At 38.3% G+C, this 21,591-nt stretch overlaps 2 protein-coding genes and 1 long non-coding RNA gene across 4 annotated transcripts; 2 read left to right on the plus strand and 1 right to left on the minus strand.

The window, feature by feature from the left end:
* The first annotated feature begins 3,605 nt into the window (after positions 1-3,605).
* rasd4 (rasd family member 4) lies at positions 3,606-4,833 on the plus strand. Its single transcript, XM_077569728.1, has one exon. It carries the CDS (start codon positions 3,731-3,733, stop codon positions 4,355-4,357), a length of 627 nt encoding a protein of 208 aa, XP_077425854.1. The 5' UTR covers positions 3,606-3,730; the 3' UTR covers positions 4,358-4,833.
* Positions 4,834-8,065: 3,232 nt separating this feature from the next.
* On the plus strand, positions 8,066-10,751 carry LOC144055351 (uncharacterized). The gene is made up of 3 exons (XR_013294845.1): positions 8,066-8,199; positions 9,509-9,544; positions 9,640-10,751. It is a non-coding gene; the product is annotated as an uncharacterized LOC144055351 (long non-coding RNA).
* On the minus strand, positions 9,479-20,607 carry LOC144055350 (phosphoribosyl pyrophosphate synthase-associated protein 1-like). Of its 2 annotated transcripts, XM_077571255.1 has the most exons (11): positions 20,116-20,607; positions 17,441-17,493; positions 17,276-17,342; positions 15,731-15,903; positions 15,407-15,522; positions 14,578-14,633; positions 14,228-14,373; positions 13,242-13,286; positions 11,334-11,404; positions 10,991-11,137; positions 9,479-9,794 (listed from the first exon to the last, which is right to left on the minus strand). In XM_077571255.1, exons 1-11 carry the CDS (start codon positions 20,277-20,279, stop codon positions 9,636-9,638), a joined length of 1,197 nt encoding a protein of 398 aa, XP_077427381.1. In that variant the 5' UTR covers positions 20,280-20,607; the 3' UTR covers positions 9,479-9,635. The 2 variants fall into 2 exon arrangements, with proteins under 2 accessions (XP_077427381.1, XP_077427382.1); XM_077571256.1 differs by lacking the exon at positions 13,242-13,286 and having other exon boundaries at positions 20,116-20,606.
* Between the last annotated feature and the right edge of the window lie 984 nt (positions 20,608-21,591).

Raw genomic sequence — 21,591 nt, forward strand, 5'->3', positions numbered from 1 at the left:
GCATACTATCAAACCGTCACAAATTCCCTGCAGCACAGATAGGCCAAGGCAATGTAGCGTGATCACCTGCAGACAACCATAGCCAAGTGGAGCGTATCATCAAAAATCATGCATGTCAGGTGTGTGTATTGCCCTCTACCGAACCCCTGAGACTGACTCATCGAACGAACCCCAGTTAAGAATACTAAACTTAAGAAAATAAATAAATAATTTAAAAAAAATCATAATAATCTATAAATAAACTAGGAACTGATTGATACACCCCTGGTCAAAACAAATCTTCCAAGATGATAATTTTAGGAAAGTAATCCAACATGTTTTGCTGTTTTGACGTTGAGTGTGACGTTTCAAGTATGCACATTGCTGACAACATTAGTTTCAGTCCAGCACATGGAGCCATCTGGTCATTATGCTGGCGGGACATGACGGCCTCATCATAAAACAGTGCACACGGAGGTCTGGGAAATGAGACCTCGTGGGACAATGACATGTGGTAAATAGCCAGTACTCGAGAAAATGTTACGCTCAATTCCGACCTCTCCTTAATGTTTATTATTTTTGTCAGGAAATGTACATGTGCCCCAAATAACATACAATAATAGTATATGTGTGTTCTAGCCATCCGTTCCAGTGAGTCATTATAAATGACAGCGTGCTCGTGAGTCATCACACACAGTGGGGGGGGGGAGACTCAAATCTGAATCTTTTTGTCATTATTTACGGGACTTTATTTTACACCTAGCACATTTGGCTGCTTTAAATTTCTAAACTGCCTGCTGGTGATAGCCAATATACATGACTGTATATCAAACAGCTATGGCGTAGTCACAGTCATTTGATTTCATTAATTTATTTTTTATTTTTTATTGGTTTTAGTTAGCTTTCGTTAACCTAGGCGATAATGCAATGTGCTAAGGGTGCAAAGAACCATGGTAAGGCCAACGGTAGGGTGACCATATTACCACCCCCCCCCCCCCCCCAAAAAAAAAGGACACTTGCCCCGGCCTTGAAATTGTGGTGCCAATGGCAATTTATTATTAGATTATATTATTAGTATGGGATTTTTTTTTTAAAGGCTTTAGGTGAACTGATGAATACACACACGCTCGCACGCACGCACATACACATACACATACTCACCCACATACAAAAAAAATAAAAAAAAATAAAAAATATATATATATATATATATATATATATATATATATTTTTTTTTTAAAAATTAATTAAAAAAAAAATATATATATATATATATATATATATATATATATATATATTTTTTTTTTTTTTTAAAAAATTAATAAAAAAAAAAAAAAGGAGAGCAATGATGACATGTCAACTCTCCTTAGAAAAAAAGAAAGAAATTGTGGTACCAGTCACAGTTACACAGTGTACTTCACCTCCTATTAGTAACTCAATGCCAACCGGAAATTTTCATGAATTTATAAAACCAACAAAAGGCCTGAATGTAAGGTTTGCTCACCCTAGGCAACGGCCATTATTACCATTACTGCACAATGCTATTATAATATGCAGGAAAAGGCTGTTGCCATTGTACTGTATTCTCATCAAGAAACCACAGCATGTTATGCTCATAAAAGCTAAATATAGCAACCATTCACTAAGAAAGGTAAGGGGGTCGTGTGTATGAGATGTAAATGCTATTTTTGGCTTGTATACAGCATAGAGTATGAAATCTGAAGTATTCCTAAGCAGCTACTGCATGCTTGTGTTGAAACTGAAAGGTGTATAAAATAGTACGTCTGTCAGTGAGTGGGAAGAAGATGAGCAAAAGCAAGGTCACCCTGATGCACAAAAACACACCTCAAGAGGGGCGGGGGCTTGTTCCCCTGGGCTTGTTTTGGTTCCCCGTGGCTGGGAGGACTACCAAGGCGAGGAAATCTGGAAGCGTAGCGAAGGACGGGCGGGGTGCCCGGGAACAAAGTCGGCTTGTTATTGCGCCGTTTTCGAAGCGATACATCACAGCTAATTGAGCAGCGAGGACGCTGGGAGGTGATTGAAGCGCAGCCACGCCTGTGCTAAATGATCCATAATGTGCTCTCTGGTGGGTTCACTTCACAACTCGGGACACATGTAATGCAGCTCGTTAATGACAATAACACAGGAAAAACAGGAAGCGTCCTGTCTAATTAGGAGGAAGTAGTCAATTCACATTGCTTTCCTTGCAGTGGAAGGACAAGATCAGATGGTGGCAGTAATGCGCTATTAAGCTACTTTACCAGCACTAACTGAAGAACAACAAGTAAAGACAACACATTTGGTATTAGCTGGAGAACAAAAAAACTGACTTTGTAAAGTAAATATTAATCGCTTTCACTATATTACCCATTAAAAGGGCAGAAATGCGGCACTTAAGAAAAAAAATGAAAATGAAAATGACATCGCAGTGTCTCAGGGCTCAGGTCATGACCCTCCAGGGGGCAGTTTAATGTAATAGTTCATTTTCATCTAATTAAAAAAAAAAAAAATCTTTATAGAGGGAGCAAATGCTGGCGGTCCACTGAAATTTAAAAATTATTCTGAAAGCAAAAGTTCTGACACGTTCACAAAATTATATCTCAGAAACAACAACATTCATTTTGCTCGCTGCTGTTATTGTGTGAATCCAAAATGGCTGCCGCATCCTGGCACTTCAGTTCACAGAGACCTCTGGTCTATTGCAACAACATAACAAGGCTCTGCCAGAGGCATTAACGGCAATATAAAGACAACTTCAATGACAATTTTTTTTTTTTTAACAACTTTAGGGAGCATAGAGTACATATTGAAGTATTTTGATTACTTTAAGGAGTATTTCAAAGTATTTAGGTAACTTTTAGTGAAAATTTCTGTAGATTTTGGGGAGCATTTCAGAAGATTTAAGTATATTTATAGGTTATTTTTATTGATTGAGTACTTAAAGGTAACTTTTAGGGAATATTAGTTACTCTAAGAGGATTTTTATTACTTTTAGGGAACATTTCAGTAGATTTGATAGTATTTAGGTAACTTTAAGGAAGTATTTGGTGAGCTTTTAGGGAGTATTTTACTTAGTTTAGCTGTGTTGAAGTAACTTTATACTTTTAGGGAACTTTAGAGTACATCTAACAGTATTTAGATGACTTTTAAAGTATTCCTGTAGATTTAACGGTATTAAAGTCCCGGTAACTTTTAAGCAATATAGGATATTTAAGTATATTTCACATTGTTACATATCACATTATACATTAACACTTGGGACTACTATGCAATTGTGAACTGTAACATGATGCTTGTTCTTATTTACTCCAAAAAAAAAAATGTTTTTAAAAAAAATCAGCCGAGCGACAGCTTGTGTCATAACATTTTTTGTTGAGTACCACTGGATGTCCCTTGTGACTCAGTAAAGGGTGCAAAATAGTGAATTAGAGAACTGCATCCTTTTCTTTTGTTGCCTCACTGCTTGCTTGACACCTTTTACACTCCTCTGCTCCTGAGCATTGCCCTCATTTGCATACTTTGCCTTCATTGGTTGCCTTCCCGCAGGCTCCCATGTGCCGACTGGCTGCGAGTGCAAGGAGGGCGTGCTCGCTCTCTCTCCAAAACAAGCATAAGAGGCCGGCGAGCATCTTCACAGAGGCTACAGTAGAGACACGAGCGTCTAATGCTGACATAAGAAAAGTTGACTTACAGTGGGTGAGCACAGGGAGACACATCTGTCCATCCAGTCCTTTCCAGTCAGGCGTCTAGCATGTCACTGGAGGTGAAAGAGAAGACCCAGGTGCGTATGGTCTTCCTGGGCGCGGCCGGGGTGGGCAAGACGGCCCTGATCCGCCGCTTCCTGCAGGACACGTTCGAGGCCAAACACCGGCGCACGGTAGAGGAGCTGCACAGCCGAGAGTACGACGTAGGCGGCGTCAAGATCACCGTGGAGATCCTGGACACGAGCGGCAGCTACTCCTTCCCGGCCATGCGCAAGCTCTCCATCCAGAACAGCGACGCCTTCGCGCTGGTCTACGCCGTGGACGACCCCGAGTCGCTGGAGGTGGTCAAGAGCCTGCGGGAAGAGATCCTGGAGATCAAGGAGGATAAGTTGACGCCCATCGTGGTGGTGGGCAATAAGACGGACCGCGCGTGCGAGAGGCGGGTGCCCGGGGACGACGTGCTGTCCACCGTGGAGATGGACTGGAACAACAGCTACCTGGAGACTTCGGCCAAGGACAATTCCAACGTGGTGGAGGTGTTCAAGGAACTCCTGCAGCAGGCCAACCTGCCCAGCCGCCTCAGCCCGGCGCTGCGTCGACGAAGGGAGACCTTCCCCAAACACGCTGGCTTCAGGCCCCCCATGAATAAGACCAACAGCTGCACCATGTCCTAATTGCAGAAACAAAAGAGGACATGTTCAAAAGTGGGTTCTTCTAGGCTTCTTGACACTGAAGGGCACCAGGAGTGACTCATGATAAGAAAAAGAAAACATGAATTATTCCTCCCTTGATGTAGTGCTGCTTGGTTCATACTTGCTGCTGTTAAGATCAATGTAACACTTAAAAGGCATAAAAGGCTGTCTTGACTGTTGTAATTACAATGCATAAATGTTCTCACTTATTAGTAACATTTTATTACGGTACATTTTTTGTAATTGCGCATGAGAGTCATTACTGTTTTTTTAATGTTTCAAAAGCACATTTAAATTGTAAATACACTATTCATTTTTTTAAGTTTATTCATTATTAAATGAAGTTGTTTTTGCATAGATGTTTTTTTTTATCATGTCACACTATATTGTTGTGCGGTTTTGTTATTCAAACTAATGTATTGTGGGTTGAAATGTGCATCATAAAACATAAAAATGCATATACTGTAAGTTGTGGTGTTTTGAGTCTACATGAACGTTAAATGTTGCCACTGTTTAGTGTCCAGTGAAAAAAACATCAACAATGTTTTCCTCAAAAACACTACAAAACACTTTTCTTTGCATTTCAGTTTTTTTGTTTTAAATCATATAACAAGTTTTTTATTCTTAACTATATAAATATAATATAAAATTAATCATTTTTTAATACAAAAGAACAAAAACAAAATAATACTTTTTGTAATCCCAAAAACAACTACACTGTTTTCTTTGTGTAGGTAATTTAAAATCAAAATTTGTAAATACATGCTTTCATCATATACCGGCGAATAAATCCTTATTTTTCTAATGCCCAAAACTATAAGTAGCCTACTCCATATTTTCTTGGCGTTGATAGAGTTTTCATTATTAATAATTATATAAATTCAATGAGTTTTCAAAACTCCCAAACAATTTTTTTTCATCTTTACATTTTATGTTTTATTACAAAATTTGTTGATACGTTTTCACATCATGAATATTTTTTAAATAAAAAAAAAAAAAACATTCTTTGAATTTTAGATATTTAATCCTAAACTTAAAAACCTAAAGTATTATTACCAAATAATAAAATAAAGTGTTTAATAGATTGATTTTAATACTTGTATACAGTGACAAAAGAGATAAACAAGTCAATATGCAGCAAAATAGCACAAACCAGACTAAAGCATATCATTGCATGTTGACGAAGTAGAAAGATATCCTGCATTCATTGCCATTTGAGAGTCAATTTAAGTGGCTGACTTTTGCTCAAGATCAGGAAATGCTTCTCAACAGGATGTTGACACCCGCTCACAATGTCACTCAAGTCTGAAATTGTCTAATGCACCTACTACACTAAAACTGTCCGTCAATCAAATGCAAAGCAAATAACATGCATGCAAGTCAATCAAGCTGAAAGGTTCAAAAGTACAGTATGAGTACAAGTACCCCTTGTGGTACACGGGCTCTCTCTAGCGTTAGGCAAAATAATCACTTTTTTTCTGTAAAATAAATTTGCATGTAATTTAAAATAAGTGTTTGTTTTTAAACATTTATTTAGGTTAAAAAAAAAATCATGAGACTTTTGGGCAGAATATATTTTAATTGCACCATTATTTAAAGCTACTGAACGTAGAATATTCCATTTCGAATCGCTACTGCTACCTGCTGACAAAAAATTAAACTGCACATACGTTCTTCATAGACACACCACGCACATTAAGTCACATCCGCAGACAGGGTGCGGGAAATTCTAACCCGAATCCAGTCAGAAAACTATTGGCCAGAGGCTTGCAGGAGTACCCACTGTGAACAGCTAAGGTGTTAATCTACTAATTAGAAGGCATTTCGGTCACAAATGGTCAAATAAAAAGCTTATTGTAAAGTTATTTTTTGGGGGGAAAAGTTCCATATTGCAGCTTTAAGGAAGTGCCCCAAATCCCCACCCTTCTCCAATTAATCACGGTGTTAATGTAAAAAAAACAAAAAACAAACAACAACATTATGTTACGGTAGCTTATGTAATGAATATAGATATACTTTATGGGGGGTAGATTGTAGTACAGTACTTGTTTCTGGATTTTATATTTGGCTGACATCTGGTGGTGAACAACACACATTACACACAGTTAACTGGCCACAACATTAGGTACACCTAGACTGACACCCGTCGATGAAAATGCTGCCCGCTATTCAACGGGACAAACAACCACTCCGCTCCGGCCCATTAAGAGTCCGAATGAACGTGTGTTTCAGGAATGTGGAAGGAAGTTAGAATGCCGGGAGAAAAATTGACACATGCATGTGGACAACACGTAAACTCAAGGCCTGAGCTGAGATTCGAAATGCGAACTTCACACCTGTGAGGCAGACGTGCGCATTAGCTGTAGATACTACTTCTAAATATATTTGATATATATGTTCTCACTTGTTTTTATGTTCGTTTTATATTCATTGGAAAACCTATATTAACAACAACAACAACGACGAAACAAATACATTTAGGGTAGTTTTGTTTCCCCCCTTTTGAATTAGTGGAAGTGAAAGACAAACCCAAAAAGTTCTTGACAATAATATGTTGAATGTGCCCCCACTGGTCTAAACACAGAATGTGGAATAAAAACAGCACAATCTCACCCTTTTTTTTTATCCATCTTAGGGGGCGGCCATTTTGCCACTCACAGTTGACTGAAAATAACATCACAGTTGTTAGGTCACGTGACATTTGTAAACTGAATCGTGATTGGTCATTACCTGTGGCAGTAACTGTGATGTGACGTCATTTTCAGTCAATAGCAGGTGGCAAAATGGCCGCCCCCAATCTAAACCACAACAACAAAAAGCCACCTTTGGCTGATGAGTATGTTTTGTTGAGAAAATGTTATATTCATGATTGTACATTTTTTAATTCAACAAAATTATTCAAATTATTTTTGATTGAAACGGAAAATTATTTAAAGCATCTTAAATTGATAATGAACAATAAATGTAAAAAAATTACTATGAATGCAGAAATACTTAACTCTTTCTTTCTTTCTTTTGTGATACATGTAAATTGGATTGACTGATAACCGTGTTCTATGTTCATCTATGTTCAACAAATGTTAAAAAAAAGAAGAAGAAAAAAATGGCTGCTTCTTCAGATGAATAAAAACTTTTGAATTTTGCTGCTTTATTCATATTCCATAACCACAATTTAAAAAAAAAAAATTAATACTGTGTTTAAACTAGTGGGGCTGCATAGAACATTTGTAAAGAGGTTTTTTATTTTTATTTTTTGACTTCACAATTGAAATGTAGGTTACATATTTTGGCCACAAGATATGTATTAAAATATTTAAGTATTTAAAAAATATATATATATATACCTGTACTATATAAATATATATATATATATTGCAACTGTTTTAATTTGCATGTTGAGGGGTCCATTTTGGCCTAGCAAATGTGGTTCCTTAGGCTGCAGGAGGTACAGTATATCAACATTGGCATCGTTTACATTGCAGCAAGAAGTGACAAGTCAGAACAAAACCCGAGTTAGCCCTTGAGAATTGTCTTTTGAATAAGAAACGATTCCGTGGTTGAACAGGTTTGAAAGTGGGACCGTTGAGTTGTTCCTAAAACAGATGTTCCCCTTTAACCATGACCTGCTCAAGTTGAACCCACTCTACCGGCTCGTGTCATAGACCCAAGCGAGTTTCCTGTTTTATTTTGAGGAAACGGCCGGGTAAACGTTGGTCTGCAGTTCCTCTTTTGCTCATCTTTTAAAACGCTACGCTTCACAGGTGTTTTGTCTTCTCCGAGCGGGCCACCTTCACTCTTCGACCTCTGCCTGTTTTATGCGTAATGTAAGACGTTTATCACTTTTTTTTTCCTCTCGAGTATCCCGCCGTCAGATTGTGATTCGGTCTTCGCCCCTGGACTTGGTCGAAGCTCCTCAGCTGAGTAAAGAGGCTCTGAGGCGTTTGGAACAAGTTCAAGGTCCTGGGACAAATTCAGCAATAATTTGAAATGTAATCGGGGCGTTTGTATAACATGAATCGGAATATGTTTGTACATTCATTTTCTTCTTTTTGCATAATTTAAAAAAACTAAGTAAAATGAGAGTCAAACGTGACATGGTGGGAGTAATTATTAGATGCATTAAATATCTCAGTGCCTCACTTCCTGTGCGAGAAACTTTTTTTTTTTATGTTTAATGAGGCATGCAAGATAATTTCCCTTTTGATCAGACACCATGTGGAAAATAAGGACTGAATAGACAGCAGTTATCATAATGTTGGAATTCATACATTATGGCAGTGATTCCAAAATGTAGCACAAGTAGCACCTGTTGGCTCTAGAGGCTCAGTTCAGGTGTATTCAAATTTTAAACACACCACATATTTCGTCATTGTGAGGTGTTTGGTTTCAAATGTTATTTGGCATTTTATTGAACTTTTCAAGGTCTGTACTCGCGACAGTGACTAATTAAAAAAAACAAAACAATAAAAAAACATACTAGTTTATGGAACTCTATTTTTTTATTACGTTTTATGTCATGTTTAAACCCCGTAAAAGCACTTTGTGACTTGTGTCTGTGAAAAGTGCTATGCAAACTAGACAAAGTGCAATTTTTGCAGAAATTGCGTGGGAATGTTGAAAACTGAATGCTAATAGCTAAATGCTTATGAAGAAAATTGAAAGATAAATTATGTAAAAATTACAAAGTATTACTTGTAGTTGAAATTGAATGATAAATGAAAAAAAGGAAAACTTGAACTGCAATTTGGTGAAGGTTTAGTGGGTTTATCATGTAAAAAAATAAAATAAACGGGATGCTAAATTATTAAGTAATGACTATTTCTGGAATCAATCAAATATTTTGCCGTACAGCTGGAGCAGCTGTTTTATGTTAAAATAAATTCAATTCCAGGTTCTATTATTATCATCATAGTCATTTTACACACACACACACACACACACACACACACACACACACACACACACACTTCACAGATTCACTTCCACATATTTCACAGACTCACTGCACGTGTGTGTGCCAAATTGCACCAAGTTCCACTATATGTAAAAACTTTTTCCCATTAGTACTGTAATTGTTCTAATCACAGTCCAAAACAATGCATGTCACCCCAAAAGAATGGTTTTATTTTCCAGATGGTGAGAAGCCGCATGCGATACATTATGTCTGTGGTAAGAGCAAACAGTCGTCGTCAAATATTGTTCCCACTATTTGGCAGGGGACGCGTGCTTGGTGATGGAGTGTCATTTGTTGTGTGTTGCCTCAGTCGTCCACGGCGATGTTCCGGAACAGGTAGGCCATGGACTCGCCGTTGTGGATGCGGCGGATGGCCTCGGCCAGGACCATGCTCACGTCCACCGTCTTGATCTTCGGACACTGCAGCTTCTGCACCTCGTGGGGCACCGTGTTGGTCACCACCACCTAAGATGGGATGCAAAGCGACACACTTGGAGACTTCTCAAGTGCTTGGATATGTAATCTTGCGTCTTTCGCCCCCCAAGCTAATTGTGGATTTCGGCTCATGCCGCAACATGCTAGGAAGCGCTTAAGATGGTTGATTATATGTCTCTGTATTTTTGACGCAGATTTAAAAAAACAACAACATTTTTTTCTAGCACAGAAGGTTTTTGAGGTATTTTCCTTTTTTGTTTGTAAGTTTGACCTACAAAAGCTTGAGCAATAGATGTTATCATATGTTGTACTTTATCGCTATGATGAAGAAAAAAAAAACATAACCCTCAATTCACACATTTTACCAACATTTTTTACATACAATTTTATTATTATACTACTATTAAAAAGCTGATGTGCTGCAGAAAAAAACAAGGGCAGATTCACAATTAGTACAAAAAAAAAAAATTTTTTTTAGAAAAGCTGACTTTTGTCTGATTTAAAAAAATTGTACATTTGTTGACCAGATAATTTGTCACTGACAGCCCGAGTTATTATTAATAATTCACGATCCTGTAGATGATTTCTCGTGATAGTTAGGAAACAGATAAATACCAATACACACCATTTTGGACATTGTTTACGTTTTCAAATGATTACATATATGACATTCTAAGAAAATCACAATGTCCCATCATTGGTGAGCTATTTTTGGAACAGGCCATCACCAAGTTGGTGACGAACATTTTATTTTGTATCTGTATGCATATGTTATTGTGTTAAAAACACCTGCTTGAATGTTTATGATTAGTCTGTGCTAATTGCGTTAGCTCAACTATGGTGTTAGCATAAAGCTAGTTGACTTTTATTAGACTAACTTATATGGCTTGGTTGAATATTTTCTAAGTCACTTTTATTGTAACTTTGAACTGGGAGTTTCAAATACCAGCTTGAAGCAAGCACGCTTTGCCTATTTTTTTTTTGTAAAACCGCACATTCAAATTCCTTTTTGTTTCCCCAAAATGATGTTATATGATATATATATGGTCTCTTTATAACAGGAGTTGGGTGTTCTCCCTCAATGAATGCCGCATCAGTTTGGAAATGAGCAAACATGAGGGTATAATTAAAGCTGTACGCGATGGCTATAAGCCACTAATTACAGCCATTTTTTGTCCTCATTTGCATACGTTTACATATGCAAATGAGGACATCCGACTCTTTACCTCATCAATGGCAGACTCTTCAATGAGTCTGGGCGCCTCGGCAGAGAGGAGGCCATGCGTGGCCATGATGAAGATCTTGTAGGCGCCTCGCTCCTTCAGGATCTCTGCGGCGGCGACAAACTCCTCAACGTCGTCGATTATGTCATCCTGAAACATATTTTTCACAAAATGTCTTGAAAAAAAAAAAAGTCTTGATTTTACATGGATGAAATCAGAATGTAACAAAATCTAATGGGGACATTTCTAAAATTTGCAAATGTCATATCGGTGTTATGTTACATTTAGGCTAACGCTAGCAGCGGCCATGCTAGTATGCAAATCGTATGAAGGTCTACGGTCTTACAACGATGATGGCGATTCTTCCCCCCACATCTCCGACAACAGTGATTGGTGGTTTCTCCTTGGCCATCATTACTAAAAAAAAGACACAAAAACGCAAAGTTACACCGCAGAAAAGACAAAACCTTCAAAGGGCAATCTTGAGCGGATTCCTCGAGGGAATGGAGATTTGATGAGAAGAATTTTGGTTGAAACCTGCAAAAGGCATGCAAGAGTTGATTAGCCTAGCAGCTGACGCAGCATAAGTAATTTGCACACGAAGAATGATTTGCACTCACCCTTCGTCAACACCAACATTGTAATGATTATCTGCTTAATGGGTTCCTTTATGAACCAGAGTCAATCATTACTTGGAATCAAATATTGCTGGGATTTGCCATGTTGCAAAAGGGAGCATTTCCAGCACTAACTTTAAATTTATGATTCAAATCAATGAAGGAACACCAAATAATCATCGAACCAAGCTAGAAGTTACTAGGGATGCAACGATAACGGCAATATCGTGATATCGCGATATTAAAACTGCCACAATATCGTTGTCGTCATGTCACGATATTAGAAGCAGCACATCTGTTAAAAAAGTCAGGCTGATTTCCATTTGTGCAGTTGTAGCACCCTCTGGTGGCTAGTTTTTTTTGTGCAATTTAATTTTCACAAGGCATGTTTTGGCCCTTCTATGTTTAAAACCCACGCTAATTGTCAGATGAAGGGGAAGATAATATGCTTGTGAACCCGAGTCAATATGTGGAGGATCTCAATATGCGTGTGCATTAGAAAGTAACTGCCCTCAACATTAAATGTTATTAGAGATTGTAGGTGGTTTAAATATGTTGCTGTTATGTACAAAAGAACAATATTATTTAGTATGAGCTTCTTTTTTTTTTACAATATTGTGACTTTTTTTTCATTCCGCCAACCTCCCCACAATATCGTGATAATTATCATATCATGACCCTCATACCGTGATATCGTATCGTGATGTTTGGATATCGTTACATCCCTAGTTAGGACCCTCCACACCTGACTTGCAGTGCATCCCCCCACACACACAGTAGATAGGACCACCAACCAGGCACCTCCCCAGACTTACTATACCCTCACTTTGGGGGTGACCAGTAGTGAAAGTCTTTTTTGTTGTATTTCAAATGCATTGGGGTGGTGTTTAGAGCCCAAAACATAAAAAATTTGGACCTCACCCCTCCAATTGTTACTAGCAATCTAGCAAAATTAACTCATTCACTCCCAGCTATTTTCACTGAAGCAATCCCCTTCACTCCTGGCTGTTTTACTGGATTTTGACAGATTTTGCAAAGCCAACAGAATATTCAGTTCTATTGCTCTAAAAACGTGGAACCTACCAAAAGAAAGATCAGTCTCTTCTTTCATCAGGAAAAAGTATATTTCTATCAATTTCATCATTACTTTTATTATTATTATTTAGAACTGTGGGTAAATTAGCTTTTTTTCAACATGGCCCTGGTTGATCTCTTTAGCTATGCTACCACCTGCTGACCGTTTGTGTAATAACTGCCATTTCTTCAACCATTCTCTGCAGTTGAGAGGCTGCATCAAAGCCTTTGCATGCTCTAGCATAATAATAAAAAACACACACATAAAAAAACGCATAATAATTCTTTGGGACACTTAAAACATTTAAAATAGACTGTATTTACAGGCTTTTGGGAGCAAATGAGTTAATAGACACACGTTTCCGGCACCTCAGCCGTTCCGCCCCTTTTGGTCCAAAGTAAGGAAATGTATCAGACATAAAACCAAACCAAACGCTTTTTACACCTAAAAGGTAAGAAAGCAAGAAAACAAATTCTTCAACAAAATTCCATTCCATGCAGGGAAGCGTCCCAAAAATAAACGGGAGGGAGAAAATGGAGTCATTCATTCACTGGGCTCATACTTGGAAGTTCAATCCCAGGGAACGGTGCCAAAGGTCTACTCCTGCCTGTGTTGGTAAAAAGCACTTATGAGCAACATGTTAAATAGGGCACAGCAAATAAGGGGGGGGGGGGGGGGAGATCTACCAAACATAAATAGGTCAAATAACGATAAAGTGTTATCTTTTCACCCGGTAATATTTTGGCCTATCAAAGCTTTCATGTCATCCATCCATTTTCCACAGCACTATTTTCTGTCTGTTAGATCCAGAGTCTGTTGGTTCTGGGTCCGTTAAATCGAGATTAATCTGTGCACAAATATACATATTATGCACAGATTAATAATTGGGGCTGTCCATCGATTACAATTTTTAATCATAATAATTCGTGATTATCAAATTAATCGCATGTTATATCTGTTCTAATTGTATGAGAATTTTTTTTTTCAAATTTGTGTTAAAAGTAGTTGTATCATTTACTTCATTGATAAAGTAATTTTATAGCAACTAATTCATGAAGTTACAGTTAACAGTTAGAGTTAAAAGGAGTGCGAAACGGTCATAGATTTGTGTAGACATTTGTGACAGGAACAATACATTTTGCTTTTCAAATTCCGAGCATGAAGCAACTCGGTGACTCCAGGCCATTTTGTTCATTGCAAATTCCAAATAGTCACCAGTCCCCACAAATACATATATTTTCATTTAATCATATTTATTATTGCCAAGTTGCGTTATAGTGACTTCTTTGAACGTTGTATGCAAAATAAAGCATGAAAAACAATTGTATTTACATATTTAGTGCCTCTTGACGTACTACAGTATATTTAACGCTTTTTAATGCCATTTTAGGGCTTAATTTGAGCAAATTCAATTTAATGACTTTTGATGACATATTCAAATGAATGCAATTGTGGGTAGAGCAAGTTTTTGCCTTCTTCTAACATAACATTTAAATATCAATGGTAAAGTGGAGCTTTCCTCCGGTACATGTGAATGGACAGTCTTACAAGGCAACTCCAGGCCGGTGTGTCCCACGCTGGAGCGAGTGGGCGGGGGCACGTACAGCTCGTCACTCATGTTGGACTCGAGACTAGGAGCGGTGCCGTGCAGGACGGCCAAACCGAGCCGAAGCCTCTCGGCGTATGACTGAGCCCTGAGACACACAAGCGGCAAAGAAACTGACAAACAAGCAGACGTATGCACAAACACAAAATAACCCAAACAAACAGAGAGAGAGAGAGAGAGAGAGAGAAAGAACGATGTTTTCACAGAGAACGCGATGACAGCAAAAGAAAAATATGTAAAGATGAAGTATGCAAAAAGTGAATGATACGATAATTGCAAATGGTCTTGTTACCTCTTGGCAGCCGACGGTGATTTTGCAACAATGATGGCATTCCGGTAGTCTGGGATCTGAGAGGTGTGGGAATAGACCAGAGAGATAATTATTACACTAGATCGCATCATAGAAAAGCAATACGAGTCCTTGGAGTGTGTGAAGTTAATAAAAATAATAGAAAATAATATTTTTTTATAGAGTGCCTTTGGAAAGTGTTGTACAGATCTAACCGAAAGAGGGCATCATTTGATAGAATGGTGGTGGGTATACTGCAATAACAAAAGCAGTGGGCTAAGGACAGAGCCCTGTGGGACCCCATGTTCAACTGGGCACGAATGCGAAAACCCATAATTATTAATAAAAAATAAAATAAAAAATACAGTATGATTTCCTGGACAGTTATCAATAGCAGCAGTAAGATCCAATAATAAAATAGAAAAGTTGGGGTGGGAATTGCGATATTATATTAACATATTACAGTGATTACATGATTATTTATTTACATTACAGTATTATGAAGAAAATCGGCAACAATACAGCCCAGTTTCTACGTAAAAGAGGACGGGGGAAAGCATGTTGAAAAACAGTATACAAACAAAGTAGGGCTTAAGCATTTTGAAAAATACTCTAATTGTGATTTTTTTTTTTGCTAAACAGTGACAAGACAGTTTATTTATCTACTTTAATTAGAGTTGCCAACTTACTAAACAATTTGAACTGCAGTCTTTTAAGTGTTCACTACGACAACTTCACAAAATTCTACCCAACAATAACCTCTTGACCGCAAAGTAGGCATGCTAACGACTACTCTACCGTCCTGCTAAAAATGATGCTAATGTAGCGTCACCTCTTCTTGGATGTACTGGATGAGGAAGGGGGAAGCTCTCAAGTTGTCAACGGGGAAGCTGAAGAAACCCTGGATTTCCTTCTGATGAAGGTCCATGGTGATGATGTGAGTCAGTCCTGGAACGTCAACAGGAAATCCAATAAGAAAAATGTAAAGTTCAGTGACGGGTATTAATGGAGCAATAATTGTATTTATTGTGGTTTTAGTTTGCTGTGATGTAAAACTGCACTGCTCCACACTGAGGACTGCATTTAGTTACGTGGTTACCTTATACTTCTTATAAATGTCCCACAAAAAGTGGCACACTTATTGACGCGCACGTACCGGCTTTAGCCAACATGGTGGCGAGTAGTTTGCAGACGATGGAGCCCCTCTTCCTCATCTTGCACTGCTTGCTGTAAGGGAAGTAAGGGATAACCCCGATGATGTTCTTGGCGCAGGACGTTTTCAGGGCATACGCCATGATCAGCAGCTCCATGATGGCCGTGTTGACATCTCTACAAAACAACACATACAGCAGTGGTCAAAACCAAGAAACACAAATGTGTAGTGGATAGAAAAAGATTACGCAACCCTGTACAAAATGTTTGGTCTTTTAGATGTGACAAAGTAAGGCCAATTAAGCCGACCTCACAAACTGACACAAAATTTTTGCCCCGAGGCTTTTGTCGGCAGCATGTACGTCATCCACACATTTCTAGGCTCTTTAAATGTACAGTTCCACTATTCTAAACCAGCCATGACCTTTTCGGTATATTAGCACCATCTATTGGTGGAAAGGTGATATTGCAACCAGATAAAGTCAGTTTGCAAGGATCCTTGTCCAACGTCAGTGCTGCTTGGCTACATGTTAACAATTATAACCTAACCTACCATCACTAGTTAGAACGCACTGTTACCACTTATACTGTAGTGGAAGGTGATTGTAGATAAGCTGGAAATGGAAACTATTTTGTGTTCAAATGCAAGACAGTAGCTTAGCATAGCTTGCTAGCACATCCGTTTCCTTGATTACTTGATAGAAAAGTCAACAGGATAGCCAATTCTAAAAATATTCAACATTAACAGCACTAAATCATGCCATTGATTGAAAAAAACAAACAAACATATTTTGTAATCATGTGGTAAGCTGGTAGCTCAAGAGTTTTGGAGTTACATAATCAGATATGGGAGCTTCTGAACAATGCTTCTTCAAAAGATGGTACTTGTGTGATTATTTTCTGCTACAGAAACATAACATTTGTTTTTACGAGAAAGAAGGGGCTCACACGCCGCCCATTGGTAGGTAAAATGTCACACATCCAGTATGGCCTTTTTGATATGCCAGCACTGGAATGTCGCCATTCGAAACAAAATATAAAAGATAAAACACAACAGGATGCTAGCGAAGCTGATAAGCTTAATCAGCATTGTGTCATAGCCTTGGTAGACTTTAAACAATAATCTTTCATCATGATTCCAGTCCGGCAAGAAGTTTTGACTCAGGTCCATAACTCTCAAACTGTACACCTTTTCCACTGAGGGGCATTCGAAACAAAATATAAAAGATAATTACAACAGCATGCTAGCGAAGCTGATAAGCTTAATCAGCATTGTGTCATAGCCTTGGTAGACTTTAAACAATAGTCATCAGAGTGAAAGAATGTGATAACTTTCAAAGATAGCTCTCCCAAAGAACGAGATGTTGGCTGATATTTGTGAATGTCCGTTCTTACAAATGACACTTTTGTTGTCATCAAGATGTAGGATGATCGACCAGTTACGCAACTGTCAAGAAGCCAAGGTCATTCCTGTCTTTAACGCATTGCTAATCCATTTTCCAAAAGTCCTCTTTCTTCTAAGAACTCTTCACTCTTCAACACATCTCACCTGGGAATTGTCTGAATGATGAAGATGTCTTGTCCGCGCACAGACTCCTTCACATCCACTCTGGTCTCTGTGCACAGTCAATATCAAAGCGGGTTCAAGTGACAAAAATGGCGGTTCATAATGGAAGTGGCGAGTGAGCGACTGCAGAAATCTTTGTCGCCTTACCTGCATTTGCCTCTTGGTACACCACCGACTTGCCCAACTCTACACCCAAGCGTCTAGGAGGGAAAAAAAGTACAACGGGGTCATCGTTCGGGATCATTTAGCCACTTCTACACAGACTGTAAAAGCTCTGAATCTGATGCACGAAATTTCTATGTAAAATCCGCATTCTTTTTTTTATAACTATGATCTCTGTTCTTGGATGTTGTTGAGATTGTCCCCATTTGACTTTGCGATTCTCTCATTTCTTACATAAGACATAATTCAAAGGCCCACCACACAGTTCTGAATATGAAAACATAACCGGTTTGAATGGGCTACGTTCCAGTTTAAGCATCCAGCAGAGTGAGTTTGTCATTTGAGGTTACATCTGAGGTCTTTTCAAATGACATACCGACATGCTTTAGGCGCACAACATTCTGAGCAAGACTAGACTTTATGGAGCGCCTGGAGCTGTCATAATAGCATGCGGCTAATTAAGCGAGGCAACCGTCATGTAAGAAAATCTTGGCAATGCTCGGCACATAACTGGTAACCTCGCCCAGTTCACCTCACTCAACTGCAGTCTTTGATGCAAGTGCAAGGAAGGAAGGCTTTTTTTTCCTGTCCTGGCATGGCCATAAAAATGGAACTTTATTACTTTTTTATCATATGATCGTTTTTTTTTTACATTCAGTGAGAAATTGAACCCTGGCAAAATACGGAAACCCTCGGGCAATTGACTGTTTGAATAGCTGTGATATTAAAGATCTTCTGCATGATTCCAGTCCGGCAAGAAGTTTTGACTCAGGTCCATAACTCTCAAACTGTACACCTTTTCCACTGAGGGGCAAGGACAGGAATTCAGTAGGGGAGAAAAATAGCAAATTATGTTTGTTTTAAGTGTACAGATTATAACACAAGACGAAAATAATGATATTCAACACCCCCGTCCCCCCAAAAAATGGATAAAAAAAACAAGGCAGATTTTTGCATGTTTCTCCCTTTTGCTGTAAAGTTAAACAAATACTAATATATATATATATACATATATATATTTATTGTTGTAAGGGGTAAGAACTTTGTGCATTAGCCTCCTCCTTATACCTGTATTTTTTCCTCAATTAATCAGCTGATTTATTGGAATCGCCATTCAAAGAATCCACAGCGATCGAGCACTAATAAATTATTATTATTAAAATTTGGCACATCCACATAATTGCATTCAGTTTTTATTCACAATTTGTATAGTGTCCCAACTTTTTGGGAATCGGGTTTGTACTATCCAAACATTAGATGGCAAATACTTTAAATATTTTTTCTTCAAAAAATAATGATAAATACACTTTCATAGTGATTCACAAACGGTGGGTCAGGATCCAAAAGTTGCAGACTGCCAGGAAAGTCCAGTAGTAGCAGTGGTATGTAAACTCCTTGCCCATGAACAATTAAGAGCAGGGATCAGCAACTTAGTTTGGCCGTGGGCCAATTCCCCCCCTGAAGAATTTATCGTAGGCCGAAAGGCAAAATCCTGCCTTCCCTAGCAAAATCTTATCAGTAGGAATATAATATCGAAAGCTCTGAGTTTGGTTTTATTATGGCACTGCACTTTGCCCTTCTAAATGCAGTGTGAAAAGGGCTTAAGACAGTAGCCTACGTACTTCTCCACCAGAAAAGATGAGCGGGTTCTTGCAGAACCAAATTAGGTCAAGAAAATGTTGTCTTTCAGGTACAGTAAAAGAAGAAGCAGATTATGCTCATCAAATTTAAACACAACTCTATCTGCCAAGTTTGCTTAGAGACGCTATCAGTCATGAAAAAATTCAAGGTAAGACATGCAGGACAAATAAACAACTGTAAAAAAAAATAACAATCTGAGTGAAGTATTTTTTGTGAAAACATGCACAAAATGAGTTGTTGGTTTTAAAGCTGTTTTATTTTATTTATTTGTTTTTTTTGCCATATTTGAATGTGATTTTTTAAAGACAACTCTTTGTTATGTTATTACGCAGTTAGGCAGGGGTTTCTTTGTATTGTAAAAATTTGAATTTAAATTAAAGCCATTCTTCTGCACATAGAAATATTTAATAAAATACTGGCATATGCACATATTTCTTATTATTTTAAATGGACATTTCTTTTCATACATCTGCTTTTGAAGTATGTGCCCCCAAAAACGAGTACCCAGAGTACCCAGAGTCAAACTCCACACATCCAGTCTGTAAGGCAGACAAGTTAACCACTAGTCCACCGTGCTGTCTAAACTGAGGCAGAAATTAAATTTAGGAAGGAACATTATTTGGACGTGCACTAGACATCGCGTCCAATCTGAGCACAAACACAAACCTAATGGGACACTAATACCATACCTTGAAAGAAATGGTCTGTATTTTTATTTTTAAACGCACCAATTTACGCTAAACTAAAATGTAATTGAAACGTTTCTCTTCGTTACATTTGCGTCATCATTTTTCTGTTCAAATATGTTAAGTTATGAACCATGGACTTTTGTTTTGGGTGTCACGAGCTACTTCCTTGCAAAGTGCGCATGCGTACTTGTGACTTGAGGCCGGAGGCCGGACTCCGGAGGGGGGAAAAAACAGCAGCCTCGTGCCAACTGCGTGCGTCTCCGTGCCAAGTCAACAACCAAGCTAGCAAAACGTGTAAGCAACAATGGAATGGGGTTGTGGTGTACTTACTCAGTAATCTTCTTGGCCAGCTCGGTGCAGGCGGTGCTGGAGTTGGCAGAGAAAACTCGGTATCCACTTCTTGACACGCTCATTTTTGAGAAACCATACGAGAGCTTGGGCGTTTTAGAGCGTTTGACCAGAGACCTGTGACCGCCGAAACGCCTTACTGGCATGTTTTTACACACCAAAGGCTTCACTTTCTTCTCCCTTTATTGGCCTTTGAAAAATATTAGAACAACAACGATCCTGTCCAAAGTTGTGTCAACAATTGAAACACAACACAAGGCGAAACTATGCGAACTTTTCACGACTTCCACACTTAAAAGTAAAAGCAACCATACATACTTAAGTTTTCTTTCTGTGCGAGAGAGCCACTAAAGCGATGTTTGAACACACTGAATTTTACCACACACCGTAAAGTTTGTGTATAAAGTGTATCAACTAGATTCGAATGATGTACAACTTTCGCAGCACCGACTGGATAAATTATTTGCGGGGTGGGGGACACATTCCTCCAAGCCAATCAGAGGCCAAATAGAGCCGAGGGGGCGTGTAAGAAACGTTACCGACCAATCCGTGTGTTAACTACAAGTGGCGTCATCTTAAAGGGCGACCAACTCATAACGGCAAAGGTATGCTTTCAGTTTGTTTTTTTCAGTAATGCCAGTCATGCTATGTTTACATTTAAACTCTTGGTTTTATTTCAATAGGTCCTAATTTTACTTAAGATTATTATAAAACACAACTTTATCAGGGCAGTAAAAAAATAGATAACATTTACGGTTAAATGAAAGCAATCAACAAATAAGACAGCAACTCCTCAGTTAACGACCCATTTTTGGTTTTACTTTCGAGAGTTTATAAATGTGTGACCTAGAAGTGTTTTAAATGGACATTTACCATAATTATGGGTTAATTATTTCCCTTACAAATCCGTCATTGGAATGGAACGCCATCGTAAACCAATGACCCCGTGACTACGTAGGCCAGGTACAGTACAGAAATACACGTAGCAGAAATTTATTATTATATCCTAAATATCAAATAAACAAGCCCCTGGTTCTGTAGTCAGATGCGCTCTCTTTCTGATTTGTTGCTATTTTGTGAGCAAAGACACATTTTCATGACGTTGTTGCAGAAAAAGCGAAATGGAGATAAGCAGCCTGGCAACGTGCTGCATTGCAATCAGATGATGATTTGCTCTTGTATCCGTGGAGCACAGAGTTACTTTAAGTTAAGGGACGAAATCATCACCATGGATATGCAAATGCATAAAAAAGCTAACAGTGTTAGTGACACGACAATATTTGATTGACAAAAAAATAAATGTATTCACTTTCCATATCCACTCGCCATCTTTGCCTTTTCTTGACTGTGTCACAATTGAAGTCCTAAAAATAATGCAATAAAATAAGTACCTCGAAGTGATGGTCTCGATAGGAACCAAGCACCTCTCACTGACGACCTTGACAAGCAAGCCAAGGT

This window comes from Vanacampus margaritifer, chromosome 7 (assembly GCF_051991255.1).
Source record: "Vanacampus margaritifer isolate UIUO_Vmar chromosome 7, RoL_Vmar_1.0, whole genome shotgun sequence".
Lineage (NCBI taxonomy): Eukaryota > Metazoa > Chordata > Actinopteri > Syngnathiformes > Syngnathidae > Vanacampus > Vanacampus margaritifer.

Bases quoted from the DNA above. Each gene is read 5' to 3' on its own strand.
- LOC144055350 (XM_077571255.1), bottom strand. From the start codon at position 20,279: ATGCCAGTAAGGCGTTTCGGCGGTCACAGGTCTCTGGTCAAACGCTCT. The intron at 15,904-17,275 runs GTGAGATGTGTT...GTTGTTTTGTAG, and splicing joins ATCATTCAGACAATTCCCAG to AGATGTCAACACGGCCATCA. The intron at 14,634-15,406 runs GTGACGCTACAT...CACACCTCTCAG, and splicing joins TCCAGTACATCCAAGAAGAG to ATCCCAGACTACCGGAATGC.
- rasd4 (XM_077569728.1), top strand. From the start codon at position 3,731: ATGTCACTGGAGGTGAAAGAGAAGACCCAGGTGCGTATGGTCTTCCTG.